This window comes from Canis lupus, chromosome 20, assembly GCF_011100685.1.
Source record: "Canis lupus familiaris isolate Mischka breed German Shepherd chromosome 20, alternate assembly UU_Cfam_GSD_1.0, whole genome shotgun sequence".
In the NCBI taxonomy this organism is placed as follows: Eukaryota; Metazoa; Chordata; class Mammalia; order Carnivora; family Canidae; genus Canis; species Canis lupus.
The window spans coordinates 54,293,054-54,312,751 of NC_049241.1; the positions used below are offsets into that span (position 1 = coordinate 54,293,054).

At 60.7% G+C, this 19,698-nt stretch overlaps 1 protein-coding gene across 1 annotated transcript in view; it reads left to right on the forward strand.

Moving 5' to 3' along the window:
* Positions 1-19,067, forward strand: part of MLLT1 (MLLT1 super elongation complex subunit) — a 67,089-nt gene extending 48,022 nt beyond the window's left edge. Inside the window, 9 exon segments of the mRNA XM_038567590.1 lie at positions 2,190-2,315; positions 6,331-6,885; positions 11,014-11,101; positions 12,907-13,015; positions 15,211-15,323; positions 15,685-15,714; positions 15,717-15,742; positions 15,953-16,024; positions 16,270-19,067. Of these exon segments, the coding sequence (XP_038423518.1) occupies positions 2,190-2,315; positions 6,331-6,885; positions 11,014-11,101; positions 12,907-13,015; positions 15,211-15,323; positions 15,685-15,714; positions 15,717-15,742; positions 15,953-16,024; positions 16,270-16,398 (1,248 nt within the window). The 3' untranslated portion in view covers positions 16,399-19,067.
* The last annotated feature ends 631 nt before the right edge of the window (positions 19,068-19,698 follow it).

Sequence of the window (19,698 nt, forward strand, 5' to 3'; positions counted from 1 at the left end):
TTTGCTAAGAAGAGATGAAGGCTCGCTGTGCATCATCAAAGCATATAAAAGTGGAGGCTGGAGGCGGTGATGAGAGGGAGAGGTTGGGATTGCCGGTCCAGTTAGCATTTGAGAAGGGCCTGTCCTGGAGGCAGGAGAGGGAGGGTGAGGCACAGTGGTCTCTGCTGGGTGCTCTGCACCCTGGGGTGGGCTGCCCAGAGAGCTGGTTGGTTGGTCAGGAACTTTCTCACCCTTTGGGGCTCGCCATGGGCTGACAGCAGAGCAGAGCGCTCTGGTCTTAGGAGTAGCCTGAGACCCTTATGGGAGAGTAGCTGCTGACACGTGACTTGTGGTTCTCGCTTGCCGTTCTGGAGTGGAGTGTCCCCAGTGGGGCTGGCATTTGCCATCTTGTGGCAGATGACTGCAGACCCGCCCGTATTGATGTTGGTGCTAGAAGAACTGGAGTCACGGACCAGACCCGTAGGTCGATGAGCCCTGCCTTCCGTGCTGCCCCTCCGCTGGCCGGTCCCCCGGAGCTTCAGGCGCTGCCTCAGCAGTGACCACATCAGCTTTGCTCCCTGCTAGATGGTCAGGGGCCAGCCTCAGGAGGGCAGCTGCCCGTCTCCTCAGCATGGTGTCTCGTGCTTTGCCCCACTGGCAGCTGAGCCACACAGTAGAAGCCCTCTTTCCGCGGCCGAGGGTCTGTATTCCCATCAGGTGTGTTCCCATCAGGTGTGATGGGTCCCCGTGAGGCACTGCGGCGGAGGTGGCGTTAGAGCCGCTGGTTCACTTTACCTTTTGCAGAGAGCTGTTGTAGCAGGGAAGAGGGACAGGAGAGGCATTGGCTGCGCTGTCCTGGAGCCGGGTCAGGCGAGGACGTTAGTTCGAGGGGACTGAGAAGGCCTGAAGGCGAGAGTGGAAGGAAGAGCGAGTGAAGGAGTCGGGACCTGTGGTGGCTTCTCCGTGCCCTGCGAGTCCTTGCGAGCCCCAAGTGCGGTGCTCTGCCCGAGGTCTGGGCTGCCTGGCTGGGCTCTGGGCGCTGTGGGGCGGAGTGCTGTGCTCGGATGGGCTCTGGGCAGCAACCTGCATCTCTGGCTTCTGCTACCTGCGGGTCGAGGTGCCATGAGGGGCTTCACTGCCCTGCTTTCAGCCCTGCTGTCCCCTGATGCCAGCCTCCTCAGAGGAAGGGTGTGGCTTTTCAAGGAATCTCGGGCTCAAGGTTATTAGTGGTGCTTGTTCTACTGAGCTAAATGCTTTTTTCCCCTTTTCATCCTTTTTTTTTTTTTTTAAACCGTGCGCTTTATTCTTTTGTTCTGTCTCGTTGCTGTCTGGAAGGCTCCCTCTGAGTGGCTGGCTGCTAGTCATGTTCACTTGTAACGTCAGTATTTGGACAGCTTGCCCCCAAGCCTTCTCTCCCTCAGCAGGTGCGGCAGGAGCCGGGGAGCCGCGCTGGACCTGGCAGGTGTCTCCCGGGAACACCTCCTGGCAGGACCCCAGGCCCTTCCTCCTCGCAGCAGTTGGCTAACCAAGCGGGGCGCTCGCTGCCCTCCCCGCAGGCTCGTGCTGGGCTTTTGCGGAGAGCTGCGCCCACCCCCACACAGTTCCGCCCTGCCTCTGCCTCCCATGCTGCAGAGTCAGTCACCTTCACCTGCTTGACAGCAGAGGAGGGCTCAGTCCCCTCCACCCCACACCTGCCCAGAAATGCGGGACCCGGCAAAGTCCCCCTTGCGCACGGCCGTCAGAAGTTGCTCGCTCCGCCGCGTGGCTGCCCAGTGTGGGTGTCTGGCTGGCCTCTCGCCTTTCCAAACCATGCTTCTGGTCCTTCTAAACTGCAGCGTGCAGGTCAGCTTGGGCCACAGCTGCCTTCTCGTGCTTCTCGGCACGCTCCGCGAGTCTTCTGGCCTGGCCCTCCTGCCCACCTCGCTCCGGGCTCTCCTCCCAGAGGCCGTGTGGCCGCACCTGGGCCCAGCCATCCTGGGACCCCGGCTTCTCTTTGCTCTCCACCTCGAGCCCGCTTTGCTCCAAGCACTCGGCACCCAGCCTCTCATGGAGGACATGCTTTGATTCTTCTGGAAAAACGGTGCTCACGTCCTCCTTTGCCCCTCCCCCAGCCTCTGGCCAAGCTCCTGCAGGCAGACTTCCTCTTGCCGGTCAGAAATCCAGCCTGCCTCCTTGCTCACTGATAACACCTGTCTCTTCTTTATCACTAGGTGATGGTAATGCCCGAAGGAGCAGAAACGGTGTCCAGGCCCAGCCCCGACTACCCCATGTTACCCACAATTCCACTCTCTGCCTTCTCTGACCCCAAGAAGACCAAACCATCCCACGGCTCCAAGGTTAGTGAGGCGGAAGGCCCAGTCCCATGGGAGCACTGGGGCCCAGTGGTGGGTCCTGGGCTCAGGGCAGCCCCTCCACAGAGCTGGACCTTCCGTTCCCAGACTCGCTCCCTTGGCATCTTCCTCTTAGAGCTCTTCACTCCACCTGGCAGATCCCTGCCAGTTAGGAGGGTTGGCCCCTGCTGGATTGCACAAGCAACCAAGAGATTGCAGGCTCTTCGCCCTCTTCCTCTTAAGGCCAGAGAGCCTGCCCCATCCTCACTGCTCCCATTATGTCAGTGGGCCTTAGGTCCCTTAAGACAGGACCCTGAGAGTCTCGCATGGTTGGGGGCCGTGGACAGTGTTTCCACCACAGCCATGACTGCCCAACTCCCAGGCCTCCTGAGCATGGCCAGGATGCCCCATCTGCCAGGCAGGGCTGGGTGCCTCCTCTCTGGGCTGTTCCAGGTTTGGCCTCTTTTCTTTGGGAACAGCTCTCAGCATAGAAGGCTTATTAGGGGGAAGGGCCAAGTGGGATGATATGGTGAGAAGGCTCATTTCCCCCAAGAAGAAACATTTTTGTCATCTTGTCTCAGTCCTGTTGGGCAGGTAGCACTCTGCCTTCCTGAGACCTCTCTCTGAACTGTTAAGGAGTGGTCACTGGAGCCTTTCAGATAGTGTCCTGGTGTACATATAAACTCAAGAGTGTGCGTTCTGTTCCCCTGTAGCCGCCTACACGGCTCTGTGTACCGGAGCCAAGCTCATCTGGCTCTCCAGGCAGCTGCTTATACACCAGTCACTGATCCCACAAGTTTATCCACTTCTCATCTTTGTGTTTTTCTTGCTTCACTCACCTGTTGGGTGTTGTGGGCTTGGGCCACCCCAGGTGGGACAGGTTGAGCTCTCAGGCTGTCTTACAGCTTTTTACTCAGCAGCAGCACTGGAGGAGAAGCCACATCGCCCAGGCAGGGTCTTTCTGGCACTTTCTGCAAGGCCAGTGAGTCTCTGACATCCCCAGATTTGTCTGACTTGAGCTCTCCAGACCCGTGTGGTTAGAGTCCAGGTACGGAGTGTAGCTCTGGGGGTCTCCTCCATGCCAGTCTCTTGGGTCTGTCCTTCCCTGAACCATATGGAAGTTAAAAGGAAGAAAAATTCTTGCTGGAGATCTTGGTGCCTTCTCAGCCATCCAGAGTTTTCTGGGACTCTACAGAATAGGAAGAGTAGGAATTGACATTTCTTCTGTACGTGTCACTTGCAAGCCACCCAGACCCCACGAGGAAATGCCCTCCTGGGTAGACACCCCAGTGGCCAACAGGGCTGCATCTGCCGAGGCTGCTTGTGACATCTCTCGCCAATGTCTTTGAGATCCCCAGGAGCCTCCAAGCCAGAAGGGCATATCTGCCAGGTTTGGGAGGGTTGGGTGGGCATGGTTCTGTTGCCTTCCCTGCCCCAGGCTCTTTCTCTCTAGCCACCCAGGCAGTGACTGAGGAGGTGCCTGCATGGGTTTCTCAGGCAGTGAAAGGCAGGTTCTTCTCTGCTGATACCTCTCCAAGAAACTTTTCTGCTTCTGAGCCATCAGTCTCACTCTGCTTTCCTTGGACAGTGCAGCCTGTGCACCATCCTTTTCCTTCAGCTGAGGACCTTCCTTTGGGCACCGGCTATTTTCTCCTAGATTGGCTCTCTGCAGCCTGGAGCCAAAAGGTCTGATTGGCCAGGCCACATGCTCCAGGCAGAGGGGGCTGGGAGAGAAGGGGTGGGTCCTTGCAGGGCCTAGCCCTCTGGCCTGGGGGCTGCTAGGGAGTCTGGCTGTCGAGGCCCTAGGTGGATATTCCCTGATGGTTCTGTCCTTAGTGGGTACCAGGGCAGGCAGGGATTGGAGCCTCTTGGGAGAGGGGCGGGACCCCCTGGAGGCTCACACTCCCATAATGGTTGTTCCTTTTGGTCCCTGCCTGGCAGCTCCCCTGGACTGTCCACATGTAGCTTCAGGGACATCCTGATTTTCTCTCTGATGGTGGCTTCTTGGCCTGGTTGATCTTTCTCTAAAACTCAGTTTTTAGCTATTCTCAGGTCATTAACAGCTTGAGAATAGGACTACAAGGAGTTCTTACCCCTGGGAATATCTACATTATGCTCAAGTTAGTTTGTGAATTCAGTGAGCCCGCGATCTGCGGTCTCTGCGCAGACCCCCGAGTGAAGAGCCACTGCTCCGAAGGCTGCTGCTAGTTTTGCAGGCCCTGGGCAGCAGCAGAGGCTGGCTTGACCCCAGGGCTCAGGGGTAGGGTGGGGTGGGTTCCGGTGGGGAGTGGATGGCGCAGTGGGAACCACATCCAAGGCCTTGGCCAGCATGCCTCTTGGGTATGCTTTGCCCTGCCTCTTGGAGCTTGGACCAGTTCCTGCAGCCCGAGTGGGCACATGGGCGCTACAAGAAGAGGCCGAATTGTACGTGGAGTTTGCTTCTTGGGAGAGCAGCTTGCTGGGGAATGGAGCTCTAATTCTGCAAGCTCGCCCCAAGGGGACTGCCCCATTAGACGGGCTGCTGGGGGCTCATGGCGTGAGCATTCCCCCACCCCTGCTCCAGCAATGTAAGAGCTGGGGCCCGGGCACCCAGGTGATGCTTCTCCACGGAAGTGGCAGCAACCCAGGGCCACGTGGGCTGCGCCCGAACCTTTGGCATTGATGTAGGTTATGGATTTACAAGAGGACGGCGACCTGAGTGGATCAGAGGTGGTCAAGGCTGCGCCGTCTGTCCCTGTGGCTCTTTGCTGGGAGGGTTCTGTGTTTGGGCTGTAAGAGCAGCAGGGGCCTGGCTGCTGGGGGTTTTCCTGGCTTCTCCACCCTCCTACAGCCTGCCCCCTTGGCCCTTGGGGTGAACTGGTGAAGCGTGGCTGCCTCGGGAGCCCCTGCCTATGTGGTGCGGATCACCATCTGGTCTGGCTCTGTTGGTGTCCTGGTGTGCTTTGGTCTGGAGAGCCTCTGGGCCCAGCTGTGCACCTGGCCAACTGAGTAGGGACAGAGCCCTCAGCAGCTGACCACAGCAGGCACCTGTCATGCCTGGATGTACAGGGTGATGATGGGGTGTCCATAGGAAGGAAGCCCAAACAAGGTGTCAGACGGGGCTCCTGCCTGCAGGGTGCACCAGCTGCTTAGAGTGGGTGGCAGTGGCTGCAGCCCCCTCTTGGTTGAGCGCTTCCAGCCTGCCAGTCCCTGCACCATTGCTCAGTGAGGTAGGTGGCCCCGCCCTCGTTGGGAGGAAGCACAGGCACGCAGAGTTGGAGTTCCCAACCCAGCCTTTGCAGCAGCCTGGGTCACAGCCCATCTCTACCTCTGTCCCCAGAGGGAGCTCCATGACCTGGCTGATCAACGCCAAAGTCTGGGTGCCATCGTCAACCCTCTGAACTTCAAGGTGGAGACCCAAGAATCATGTGTTTTAGAAACACTGCCCAGGTAGCTTTGATTCCGACAGTTCTAGGAGCTGTTCTGCACAGTGCCTGGGAACCCAGCAGGTGCTCAAGAAATGCTGACCGTGGGGATCAAAGAACAGCTGTGCTGGGTGTGCACTGGGGCTGGGGTGGGGGTGACCGGGCAGGAGGCACGCAGGCTCTGTGTGGGACAGACGGGGGGCCGGCCTGCTGGTAGTCCCCCCGGCCCCCCCCCCAACACCACACGCAGCCTCCATTCCCCTGGGCCACCGGGAAGCTGCAAGGTGTTGGAGTGGGAGTGGGTAGATGTGGCTTGCCTGTCTCATATCTGACTCACCGTGTACTCTTCTTGAATCCCTCAGGGAATGTCAGTTCAATTCAGAGGGGAATCTTAGCCTGCAGTCGCCTGGGACCTGCTGACACTTCCTAGTAGTTTAAAGGGACAGCTCCATTTAAAACTCTCACCTGCTGCCTTACTTTTTCGCTTTATGGAAGATTTTCTCTAGCTGAGTCTGAATCAGGTGGATTATACTTTGTAGGGGTCGGGGGAGGCGGAGCAGGGCGACCCCGAGATGCCATGTGACCGTGTCTCTCCCCCTCCTGCCCTGGCATTTCAGGACGCCAGCAGGGAGACCAGCAAGGCCTGCAAGACCCACAAGACGGCCAAGGAGCACCGGGAGCGGCCGCGGAAGGACTCCGAGGGCAAGGCCCCAGCCAAGGAGCCAGAGCGCGAGCAGGCCAGGAGCACCAAGGACACCACACGGAAGCTGGGTGAAGGCCGGCCGCCCAAGGAAGAGAAGGCCCCACCGGCCAAGGCCGCGTTCAAGGAGCCCAAGATGGCCCTGAAGGAGACCAAACTGGAGAGCGTGTCCCCCAAGGGAGGGCCCCCGCCCCCACCCCCGCCCAAGTCTTCCAGCAAGCGGCCAGCTGCCGCCGACTCACCCAAGCCCAGCGCCAAAAAGCAGAAGAAGAGCAGCTCCAAGGGGTCCAGGAGTGCCCCCAGCACCTCACCCCGCACCTCGTCTTCCTCCTTCTCGGACAAAAAGCCAGCCAAGGACAAGGGCAGCGCCAAAGGGGAGAAAGTCAAGGCTGAGAGTGAGCCCAGGGAGATCAAAAAGCCTCCGGAAGTGGAGGAGTCCAACTCAGAGGATGAAGCCTCCTTCAAGACCGAGGTGAGGTGGCTCCTTCCCCCCACCTTCCCCTCGTCCTCTCTCTCCTGCCTCTGAGCTGCTCAAAGCCTGGTCGGCCCGAAGGTTAGATGAAGAGGCTGGGATCAGGGCCCTCAGTGCTCTTTGTAGCTCTGGGTGAACCTCCATACCTCACTAAGCCTCAGTTTCCCTTTGTGTCAGGAAACTTTGGAGATGGTGCTTAGGGAAGGATGGTTTTGGTAGAGTGTGCTAGATTGGTACTCGGATCAGAGCCCTCTTCCTTGGACAGCCCCCTACACAGGCCAGGGTCTCGGTGGCTGATCGTGGGTCACCATTGCCCCTTCCCTGGCCACCATAGGATCTGTCCATCAGGGGACTCACTCCCTCTGCTAGCGGGGCATCCCAGAGCATCTTCATCCCGTTCCTCTGAGAGCTACAGCAGGCCACTGAGCCTCCCCACCCCTCCTGGGAGCGGGATCCTGTCACCATGAGAGGTGCAGGGCTCCTGCTGCAGCCCAGGTTCCGGGCAGTTCTGAGGGTCGCTATTAGAGATGGCTTGAGCCACAGAGCAGCCAGTAGCCAGACTGCTGCCCGGGGAGCCAGACCTCCCTGTGGCTTCAGGTAGCAGCCCCATCTCAGAGTGCCGTTTGGCATCCAGGGGTCAGAGAACAGGTGCTTGGCCGGATGGGTGGCTGAGTGACCCCCGACCTGTGTCACCAGTCCCAGCCCACAGTGCCTTTTTGTGTTTCCAAACCTTCATTCACTCTTGGAGGCGGAAGCCTTGCCTGCGGTGTTGCTGCTCTGAGCTCCGCTGGAACTTAGCAAGTGGCTCCCTCAGACGAAGCCACAAGTGGTTCGTCAGCAGCGCCAATGTCTTGAGTGCGTGGCTTCCATGGGCAGACAGTTGGAGGCGACGGTGCCAGCTAGGGGTGACAGCATGCCCCAATGGCTTTGGGAGACACATGGGGCTGGTGATGCCATGTGCCCAGCCAGCCCTTTTCACGGCCGGAGACACGGTCTGCGCTGACTTTGGAGGACCCTGAGATTGTCCTGATCTGTGGAAGCCTCCTAGACGTCCGGGGCTGTATCAGGAGCCTGTTGGGCGGCTGGAGGTTCTTCGGGTGCTGACACCACTTGTTCTGGCCTCCACCTCCTCCGTCTGCTCCTGCCCTCTTTCTCACCTCAGGTGCTTTCAGGCAAGGCCTTTCTATGCCCAGGGCTGGTGGACCTGCCTTGGGAAGAGGTGGACGTCTCTGCCCTGGTTCCCTGCCTGAGCTGCACGTTATGCCCTGTTCTGGGTGTCCACGTGACCATCCTGGTGTGGCCATCATCGTGAGCACCCGGGAGGCTCTGTGAGACACTCCTTCCACGTGGGCCTGCTGCTCAGCGTGGGCTGGCTGGATGGCCAGTGTCTGTGACCTTGAGCACCGCGTCCTGAGGCTGGAGTTGCTCAAGGAAGCCTGGGGGTTTCTCCTGACTCTAGAAGCACTGCCTGCGTCCTGAGAGACTTCTGAACAGTAAGGCTTAGCCACAAGAAGTCCATGCATATTTAAGACCCAAACCACCAACAGGATGCCAGACAGTGACTCGCTAACATTTGCCTACCCTGGGGCCATCAGTGAGGCACAGATGTCAGTGGTAGAGGTGGCGGATAGCTTTCCAGACACCGGCTTCCCTGGCCATCAGCCCTGGAGGCCACCTGAGGCACTGCCACCAGAGAGCTCTGACTGCATGTGGGCCCCAAGTCAAGTCGCCTGTCCCCTGAGACCTCAGAGGTGGCCAGGCTGCTCCCTGTCTGAGTCCCTGTGCCAAACTCACCAGCAGCTCCAGTGGCTTTCCTGTGGTCTCTGGCCTGTGGGGTTTCTGTGCCAGTGGCTCCCATCTAGTCATGGCCCAGGTGGCCCTCTGCTCTCCTTCTAGACACTCCATGTGGCCTGAGCACCGGGACACTTAGGCAGCACTCACAGTGATCTCCTGTGCACTTTCTGACCCACATCTCCTCTAGGCTCTTTTGGCCGGAACCATTTCTGGGTTCCCTTCTGCTGCCTTTTGGATTGGCGTGGAAGGAAGAGGAACAGGTCCTCCAGGAAGCACATCTCACTACTTGGCAGGAACAACGCCAGTGTTTGCCTCTTCTGATACAGGGCCCAAGCCGGCCTCTTGATGCCTCCCCATGTCCAGAGTCTGCTGACCTGAGTCTCCCTGCTAGGCACTGCTGCCACCCCTGGTCTAGTGCTTGGGCCTGCTACTTTGTGTCTGCCTCACGGCCCCTGCCACCCATGCCCCAGCCCATTTCTGTCTGAATTCTGTGCCCCCAGAGGTCAGTGGCACAGTTGGCCTCGACCTTGGAGTGCTAGCTTCTGGTACAGACACACACACGTTCAGCAGAGGCCAGGCCAGCCAAGATGCTCTTTTATTATTAGGGAGACTGAGGCTTAAACCCAGAGGTACTACTGAAAAAGCCAGGGTCAGAACCCAGCACCCCTGGGCCAGCATAAGAACTCTGGGGTCTGCATGCCGGAGGGGCCATGTGGCTCCAGGCCCATTGTTGGGGGTTGTGGGTCACACTGGCCTGTGTGGCACCTCTTCAGTGGTTGGTGTTTGATGACAGTCTAGGCCCGGTTTCTCAGGGAGGGCTCTCCAGGGAACATCATTTGCCAGCGTGACGGTGGGTGAATAGGGGGCATTAGCAGGGGTACGTACATTGGGAAGGCCTGCATTGGGTTCCAGCAGGATATGGTAAACCATAGAGAAGAAACTTCTTTAACTCATTGGGCCAAAAGTCTGTTTGCCAGCAGCCTGGATCACTCTGTGGGTCTATGGAGTGAAGAAGGACGTGTGCCTCCCTGGGGTCCCTTCTGTAGGCCGGGCGCTGCCCTTGGTCATCTAGAGGGGCTATCCTGTGTCCCAGAGGTCAGAGGCTCTTCCCAGGGTCTTCTCTTGTGCGGCATCTGCCAGGCCTGAGCAGATGCTGCAGGGTGCCTCTGTCTGTCTCCTGGTCCCCTCCCTTCTCTTGATGGGGGCAGTGAGGGGGGGTGTCCCTGGTTCCTGGTGTTGAAGCTGTCAGTTCCTTCAGAGGGAACTGGACAGGCCATCCTGAGGATGAGCTTTCTGGGTCCCCAGTGCGTGGAGCACACCCTGGGCCAAGCAGCCCCCCTGAGCTGCAGACTCTGCTCCTCTGCCCTTTGGAAGCTGTACCCCTAGCTCATGGCTTCCTGCGCTGCTCCTTTGGAGGAGCTTGTTGGCAGAAACCAAGGGTCCAGGAGCAGACGCTGCCTCTGTTCTGCCAGAGGTCCCTGCCTTGTGCACGTGTTACCCACAGGATGTGGAGCCCCAGGTAGCTTAACCACTGCCCTCCCCTGTCCTAGGGTCTGGTGTCCCTGTTTGGCTTTTACTGCCCCCTGGTGGCTGAGTTGGGGCGGCTGGCTGCAGGAAGAGAAAGGGGATGGGCGTGACTGGCTGTGCACACCATGGGCAGGCTCCAGTCTGCCCTGTCCTCACCTGCTTGTCATGTGCACACATGCTCATCATGACCTCAGGCACCTGGTGGATGATAGCACATGGCAGGGAGACAGCTTTCGGCCTCCCTTGGCCTTGGGATGGGCTGTGAGCACCTGGGTCTCTGCACCCACCCCTCCTGTCTAGGCCCTTCAGCTGTACCCTGCAGCACCGCTGCCCACATCAGCCAGCACGTGCTGTCACCAGAGGAGGGTAGGACCCACCAACAGATGGGCAGCCACAGAGGTGCTGCCCCCTGCCCTGCATCAAGAGCTTGACTAGTTTCCTGTCCTGTCCAGGCGTATGGACAGACTGAACGTGTGGTATGCAGCTTGTCCTGGAACTGCTAGGATTTCAAGTCTCTCAGTGGAAAAAGAAAGGTCCTTCGTGACGTTGTGCATGCTGGCTAGTGTCCTGGGACCCAGGGGGAGCTGGAGGCCAGGCAGCCTATGCACCCAGAGCTTGTATGAGCTTTAGGCCAGGGGTGCTGGCATCTGGCGCTCCAGTGACCCTTTAAATCGGGATCTGGGCAGAGACTGGCCAGGTATTCCTGCGGCCAGAGGGCATTTAGTGTCTGCTCTTTTTCTCCGGACTGAGAGAGTATTCTTGTTTTCTCTCCCCTGCCCTGCCCATCCGCATTGCCCCGGGCTGAAGTCTGCCCAGTCGAGCCCATCCAACTCCAGCTCCAGCTCCGACTCCAGTTCGGATTCGGACTTCGAGCCTTCCCAGAACCACAGTCAAGGTGCGTGGTGCAAAGCAGGGAGGGGTGGGGGGGAGGTCGGGTGGGGGACAGAGTCACAGCCCCTGGGGAATGTTCTGGTCTGGGCTCCAATCAAAGGGCTTCACGACTGTCTTCATGGGGTTGACTTGCAGGGGGGCTTATTTCCTGCCCGGGCGTCAGCACACTCCAAGTCCGAATGCTGCTGCCCTGGCTCTAACGGTTCTTGGACGCCTTACTAGGGGCTGGGGACAGCAGGTCCTAGATGACAGGAAGGGTGGGGCAGCCTGGCCCTGGACAGAGACCCATGTCCATAGGTCTGTGGAAGCTCAGGGAGTCTGTATTAGCGAAACAGAAGCAGGTCAGCTGACCTCCAGCTGGGTGTGAGAAGTGCTGCTCTTTCTGGTGGTCTTTCGTTTTTTTGGTATCAGTCTCCTGGGCCCTCAGGTTTGGCTGTGTGTGTGGGGGGCCTCTGGAGAGAAGCCCAGGCCTGGTCCGATCGATACCCTCCTTGCCAGCACCCCCCGCCTCAGCAGATAGAGGCTTCATTTCCTCTGCCTGCCCGCCACCCCATCCTCACCTCACCCCTTCCGTAGTCTTCACCCCATCCTCACCCCCACCCCCATCCCCTTCCTCACCCAGCCACACTCTATCTTCACCCCCATCCCCACTGACCACCACCCCACCAGAGCTCTCCTGGGATGGGGCAGGAATGCTCTGCTCCTGCTGCATGTTTGGCTGACACTCGGGCTCAGAGCCCAGCAGTCTGCATGTCTGTCTTTTCCCTGCATATCTCATGGGGAGAAGCCATAAAGGCCACTTGGCCACCTCAGAGCAGGGAGGGCCTTCCTTAGGTGCTGTGTGGGCCTCAGGGGGCCCCTGCCTGCCGGCTGCTGATGTGAAAGGGCAGCTAGGGGCCCACCCTCAAACCGGAAGCGTTTCTTCTGGTGGCTTGGGCCAATATTCTCCTGCCCCCACAGCCTAGAATCAAGGGTTGGGAGAGCTGGGGACTGGAGCATGTGCGGGGGTGGGGGGGATGGGGGGTGGGGGAGGGTCTGGCCTGGAATTCAGACAGCAGTCGCTGAGGGGAATGGGGGATGGGATGCTCAAAGCCCACACTCTCTCCAAGGGTTCTTATCTACGGGGAAGGGAGGGGGAACCTGCCCAAGCAGGATCATGTGACCAAGGTAATTGAGGGCTTTGTGTCCCTCTGTTGCCTTGGTAACAGGAATATAAACCAAGATGCCGTCTGTAGGGGACTGGAACTGTGAGCCTCTGGAGAGAGGAGAGGACGGTTGGCCCAGAGCAGCGGAGGGGGTTGCTAAGGGGCTGGGCAGCCCGGAACAGGGGTGCAGTCTGCCCAGGAGGGTTCTGTAGCCCCCAGGGCTGGCTGCCTCGCCCTCCCTGGCCAGGGCTGGCTTGCCGTGGCTCTAGGCAGAGGCTGTGCTCCCTGCACCCAGAGCAGAGGAGGGCTGCCCCATCGGCCTGGGCAATGGAGGGGCCCTGCAGTCCTGTTACAGGCCAGGGGCCAGAGGCCCTGGAGCAGGTCCAGGGGCCAGAGACCCGCGAGCCGGGCCAGGTGCCAGAGGCCTGCGAGCAGGGCCAGGAAGGTAGGGGGCAGGGGAGCCAGCGGCCCCCTTAGGAGGTGGGTGGCAGTCTTCACCCTGGCCAGAGGGACCTCCGAGGCAGGTTTGCATGGGTGTGTTTGGGGGGCCATGGTTTCAGGAAGCTCTGTGTAGCCCTGGGCATGCAGGGAAACCGGTAGGGTCCAGGCAGAGCCCTGATCTGGCTTCTCTCCCCTTCCCTCCCTCTGTCACTGTCCTCCCCAGGACCCCTGCGCTCCATGGTGGAGGACCTGCAGTCTGAGGAATCCGATGAGGACGACTCTTCATCAGGCGAGGAGGCCTCTGGCAAGACGAATGCTGGGAGGGATTCCAGGTGCCTGGGCCGGTGGGGAGCGAGGTGGGCGGGCGTGGGGGTGAACTATGGTGGCTCTTGCCTGCCTGTGCTGCGGTTGTGGGGCTTCGAGGCGGCAAGGCCAGGGTGGGAGTGTCCTTGGGACACCCAAGGCGCACCTGGGGGCTGCATGCTCTCTCAGTTTCATGAAGCTGAGGCTCTTCAGGTGGCTGGCTGGCAGGAAGGGCCCAGGGTGTTCAGGGAAAGAAGTGCAATCGCCATCTGAGAAGGGAGTGAGGCATGCGTGGCAGCCCGAGGGCCAGTCTTGGTCAAGGGTATATGGGGGGAGGAGTGCTTGTGCCTCTGCTTCTGGGCCAGGGAACTGCTTCCTCTTCCCCCTCACCCATAAGTGTGGCATAAGGCCCTGCAGACACCCCAGCATGGGGAGCTGCAGTGGCTGCCCACCGGCCTGGGGAAGGTGACGTCTGTTCTGACCTCAGCAGGGCGAGCTGAGGCTCCTCCTTTGGGCACCCCCAGAGCCCGGGAGCCCCCCCCACCCCCCGCCCCCAGCCTTAGTCTCCAGCCCAGAGCAAATGTCGGCCTCACTCCAGGTCTGCAGACAGGGCTGACCTGGGAGTCAGTGGTCCCGTCTTAATACAGGTCCTCCTTCCTATGAGGCCAAGATCTGGGGATCTCAGCAGCTCCCCTTTAAAATAGGCTGGGTGTCGGGGCTGCATTAGCCATGGTGGTTAGATCCGCGCTCCCGCTGAGGGAGTCTTTAAACAGGCTTTTGCATTTGCCAGCACCCACCCTCTAGGTAAGGGAAGCTGGGGCATGGGCCGGCAGGGATCGGGACTGTCCCGGGGCAGAGGTGACTGCTGTGTTTCCTGCTCTGCCCAGTATGATGCTGGCAGTGTTCAGTGTGGGTTGTGATGTGTCCTGGGAGCAGGGGGCTGAGGGCACTAACGCACATGGGTCCCACCCTGAGTGGCTTCCAGAGTAGCGCAGGGACCAGATGTGCATGAGCGTCTTCAGTGTCCTTTCCAGGGGCAGATGTGTGAGGTGGGGGCGCCAGGGAGGGGGCCACACTGGCTGCCTGGGATAAGCTGAGAGAACCCCACTTCATCCTGTTTCCAGGGATCTGCTGCCTGGTGGGCCCACAGAGGCGGGGAAAGGGAAGGGTGTGTGGGCACGGGGGCCATGTGTGGGCCTGGATGATGCTATAGTGCTACCCTGGCAACGCAGAGACTGCCCGCCTGCCTGGTCTCCCCCTGCCCCCCCCAGCCCCATGACCTGCAGCTGCGGGAGCTGCGGAGAGAGCAGCCTCTGCCCCGAAGACAGCAGGCCCTGGGGACTGATGCTGCTCGAGGGAGAAACCCCCCTGAGGACAGGGCAGCCCTGACCTTGGGGGAGTGAGACCAGAGCCCCCAGGGCTGAGGTTCTGGCCGCCACGTGTGCCTCAGTGCTTCTGGCACTGTGTTCCGTGGGGAGGCCTGTTTCCAGCGGGAGAAAGCAGGAGGTGGATCTGGCGTGGTAGACAAGTCGGGAAGCCACGGCTGTGGGGGCTCCTCACTAGGTCAAGCCTAGTGTCCTCAGGGCCTGGGGGCCCTGGACAGAGACTTCCCAAGGGTGCTGTGTGTGGCTGGCCCACGGATGAGCTGCCTCCACACCTGCTTACTGTGCTTCGAGACTCTCTGGAGAATGCTGAAGGCAGCAGGCTGGCATGTTCTGTGCAGACGTAGGGAGAAAGACGTGGCTATAGGTTCATGTGTGCTAGGGATTCTGAGCCATCATGCCCTTCCTTCTGAGTGTGGACACTTGTCCCCGGGGACAGGGTGCCCAGTGTGCCTCCTGGAAGCCTGCTGTTCATCCAGAGTGCGTCAGGTCAGGTGGGAGCTACGGTTGGCTCTGGGCAAATTCCACAGGCAGCTCCACCTATGAGGTCACCGGCAGCAGAGCTGAGGGAGTGCCAGTGGGTTGTGTTCTGACCCAGGAGCCCTGCCCTAGGGGTCCCCCCTGAGCCTCTCCGGGTGTCAGCGACCTGCCCTTGGGGCTCTGTGCCTTGAAAGCAGAGCTGCCTTCGGTTGGCAGTAGCTGCCTGTAACTGGGTGAGGTTGGTCTCCTGAGGTCCAGGGAAGCGCAGAACACGTGGCCTCCCACAGGGCAGGAGCCAAGACCGAAGGTCCCTGGAGCAGCAGGTGGTGGAGGCCTGACAGGGCGCTGTGTTCTGTGTTCAGGTTGAGCTTCAGTGACAGTGAGAGTGACAACAGCGCTGACTCCTGCCTGCCCAGCCGAGAGCCCCCTCCCTCCAAGAAACCACCCCCACCTAACAGCAAGGTAAGCCCCCTGGGTGGGGAGGAGGAGGAGGAGATCTCTTGGGTGGTCAAGTCTTTGCCCTCATGTCCTGGAGGCAGGGCTGAGGGATGGGCCTTGCTCTGATCCTGGGCTGTAGTTCTCCAAAGTTTGAGGCTGATGGTGGGGGCAGAGGGAGGCTTGCCCCCCGCCCCCCAGGACCCAGAGAGGTCTCTGCTCCTCAGGATGGGCCGCCTTTGGAGTCATCATCAGAGGAGGGGGAACTGGCAGTCCAGGGCTTAGGGCAAATGGCCCTGGAGGGGTGGGAGAGCCTCCTGCGGGCAGGGGGCGGGGGGGGAGGGGACTCTGGGGAGAGCACTGAGCAGACCCGGGTTTGCCCTGCAGGCATCAGGCCGGAGGAGCCCCTGAGTCCTGCAGCAAACCTGAGAAGATCTCAAGAGGGGCACCTACGACAAGGTGGCGGGCTTGGACTGGGCAGGTGGTGGGAGGGAACCCTGTCCCCCCCGCGTCCCCCCCCCCAGCTGGACCGCCGTGAGCGCCCTAGGCTGCCGGCAGGCCTTCCTGTTTCCCAGGGCCCTGAGCCAAGACGGGTGGGCCCCGCGGGCGGGGCGGGGCGGGGCGGGGCGGAGGTCTGCCGCTGAGCGCTGAGCGCAGCCTCGCCCCCAGGCCTACACCGACGAGCTGGTGGAACTGCACCGGAGGCTGATGGCGCTGCGGGAGCGCAACGTGCTGCAACAGGTACTGGCCCCGCCCCGCCCCTCAGTGCCCCCCCACCCCGCCCTCCGCCCCTGAGGGGGCCTGGCTGAAGGGGGTGTTGTTCTGCCGCTGCTGGACCCCTGGCTGCCAAGCCAGGAATTCCTCCCCTCCCCCTCCATCCTCGGCCCCTCCCCCCTCCCCTCCCCTCCCTCCCCTCCCGGATGGTGGGAGAGGGCGGCCCTAGACCTTCGTCCTGCTCCTGAAGCCACCCCGCCACCACCTTCTAGATCGTCAACCTGATCGAGGAGACCGGCCACTTCAACGTCACCAACACCACCTTCGACTTTGATCTCTTCTCCCTGGACGAGACCACCGTGCGTAAGCTGCAGAGCTACCTGGAGGCCGTGGCCACATGACCCTGGGCCGGGTGCCGGGCCCTCTCCGCTGGGGCCCCAGGAGGCCGCGTCCGGGCCCCGCCTTCCTTCTTCTCTCTCGACTTACCCACCCGCAGCACTGCCTTAGTGACCGCCCTGTCCTCGGCCCACACGGCCAGCTGCACTTTCCTCGTCGGCTCCCAGCCCGCCCTCCCCACCACCTCACCGGGAGCCCTGAGGCTGAGGGGGGGCAGGCCAGCGCCGCTGCTCCCCAATACTCAGGGGCCGTCACCTGAGCCCCCCTTGGAAAGCAGCTGGTGTTGAAGGCAGCACCAGGCCTCACTTCAGAAGGGGAGGAAATGTGGCCGGCAGTGGGGGCCTTGCTCCACGGCGGGGCATGAGGCTTGGTTTCACTGCCCCGGCCTCTCTGAGCAGCCAGGGCACTGCCTCCAGCCTTCCCAAACGGTTCACACCCCCCTCCCCCACCGTGCCCCAGGAGCGCAGAGGGCCGCAGCGCCTCGGCGGGCTCTCACTGTGCTGGGACTCTGTCTGTATAGTTCTCTCTAGTGTACTTGTGTATGCACTGTAGGTACCAGAGCGGTTTCTGGGTGTGCGTTTCCGTGGCAGCAGTGCACGTGGGGGGTGGGGGGTGAGTAAGGCGGGACTTTTAGGTTAAGATGTTTCCACTGGTCTTGTCCTTGGGCTGGAGGCCGAGCTGGAGCACCACCGGCCCTCTCCAGGCGAGGGGAGGAATCGTCCCTCTGTGGTTCCCAGGATGTTCTCGTCGTCCCGGGGCGCGGAGGGCCCTGCCCAGGGCCAGTGAACACTACGATGGGGCAGCAGGTCCTCAGGCACCCAGGGGCCGCCGCGCACTTGGCGCCTGGTCAGACTGGGGGCCACCTCCAGGAGCAGACCTCCTGGCCTCCACCAGCCACAGGCCATGACGTGTGTCGCCCCCCACGGCTCGTCCTCTTCCTCCTTCCATAGGATCCTCTTCCTCCCTTCTGTTGTTGGAGTCTTCGAACTTTGAAAAAATGAGCTTTTGCCAAATAAGACGGGATAGTTTGTGGAGTTTTTTTGAGGAGCGTCAGGACTCAGAGCCAGCCCCTCGTGCCAGGGCCCAGCCAGTGGCAGGCCTTTCTGGGCACACCTGTCTCTGGTTTAGGCTCGGCCCTCCCACCCCTGCGAGTCACGCCAGTCCAGAGACCCAACTCCTCGCATGCCTGAGACTCTCCAAGGGCCAAACTGGTTCCTCCTCCCTCTCAGCCAAGATGTCCTCATGGCGTGAGCCCACCTTGGGTGGGGCTCCTGGGGGCTGGGACCCTGTTTGCTCAGCCTCTATTCCCCAGATCTCGACTCAAGGCTCCCCCTGCCCCCCACCAACCTTTGCCCTGAAGGAGATGTGGGGAAAGGACAGGCCCGGAGGTGGGCTCACCCTCTCCCCCCAGCCCACTGTCAGAGGGCCTCCTCCCCCCAGTTCATGAGTTCCCATGCGGGGAGTGCCAAGCTCCCCTTCCCTGTGGTTCCCAACTGTCGTGTGTGTCTCTGATTCCAATTCCGTCTGTCAGGCAGACCCTAAACACTCCCTGGGGAGTCCTGCCTCCAAGACTTTCCCAAACTTCAGCCTCCCTGGTGAAATCCCCAGAACTCGCCGGGAAGGCCCGAGAACTTTTCAGAGGAAACCTCCATGACTCCTCGCCATCTGCTCCGATTCTCTCCTGACCCCACTGCCTTGAGGTATTAGGAAGAGGGCAGGCCTGTGTGGCAGGCTCCGTGCTGTCACCGTCCCCTTCCCCAGGCAGGCCAACAATACTCCAAAGTGGGGCATCTTTCTTCTCTGGAAACTCTAAGACATTGGACAGAAGGAACTGGCCTGACATGGGCTACACGGAAGGCAGCAGCTGCCCAGCCCTCCGTGCACAGAGGGCTGCTGGGGGCCATGGCCAGGAGCCTGAGCTGGTCCTTCCCCCTCGGGAGCATCTCCTGGGAAGGGCCTCAGGCCCTCCTGAGCTCCACACGGCGACTTGGGCAGCGCTCTGCTCTGGAGCCGGGCTGTGCCCAGGGAGCAGCTGGAGGAAGGCCAGGCCTTGGCCTGCCCTCAGGAGCAGCAGCGTCTGGCCCCCCTGCTGTTTCTGGGGCCTTCGGAAGCACCAACCCATTTCTCAGTTACCTCCTCTGGCCAGAAGGCCCCAGCGCTGTCCCCAGGGCTGCTCTGGGCCCAGTGCTGGCCCCGCGATCACCTGATGGACGCACCAGGCAACCAGGGCCCTGACCGCAGCATTCCCAGCTGCTCCCCCGCCCTGCCCCCCAGCTGCCCGGCAGCTGGGCCTCCGAGGGCTCTGGGGACACTTCCATAGGAAGGGGCCGGCACTTTGTGATTGCCGCGTGTTTAGTGTTAAGCCCCCTGCCCCCAGTGCAAATCCCTGTGTTTTGCTATCTCCTGAACAAAATGTAAACCGACACCTGAAAGCAAAAGGTATCGAATACCTTTTTTACCCATAAGGGTTTTTACAAAGAATGTGTCTCACTAGGAACTAGGACACTCATCGGCCCGAGACCAACTCCTAGATAAAAGGAATAAAGGAGAATCGTGTTTGTAATAAGTTACAGGATTGTTTCTGTCCTGGATTTTAAACTTTTTGTTAAATTGTGAAATTATGGAGGAGTTTTATAGAAAAAAAAAGTGAAATAAAGTCAGATGGGAAAGCAGACCTACGTGTGGAGCCTCATGCGTCCGCTTGGCTTGTCCTCGAACCACCAGGAAGGGGGGGGGGAAGGGTGGGCGTCAGGTCTGGGCAGCAGGAGTGGGGGACGGGGGCGCGTGAGCAAGGTTGGCATCCTGGAGGAACAGGGACGGCAGGCCTAGAAACCCAAGAGGAACCCTGGTGGACAGTTTGGTCTCGGGTCCTCTTTTTGATGGTATGTTGTTCCCTTGGAAGCAGGCCGCAAGGTTGGAGTTGAAAAACAAGCCTGACTTCACAAGATGGAACGGGAGGGGGGGGGGAGGGGGGGACTGGGGGGAGGAGGAGGTGATAGAGGGCAAGATAGGTGGAAACCCGTGGAAGTGCTCCTTTGCTGAGAGCTGGTTGGTCTGCCGAGGGCTTTGCTCTGGACTCCGAGTGGCAGAGCAGAGCGAGTGGCAGAGCGGGACAGCTGGCCGCACCGGCGTCCCCAGGAGCCTTTCTTCTCGGCTTGGGCAAAACCTCTACTACCCGGCCCCATCTCTCCTACCAGGGGAGGATTGTGCAAGTCCTGCGGGGCAGAGTCTGATCTGAGTCCCTGCGCCAGGGGCAGGGAGCGAGGGAGGGAGGGTCTAGAGGGGTGCCCAGGGCTGCCGGAGCC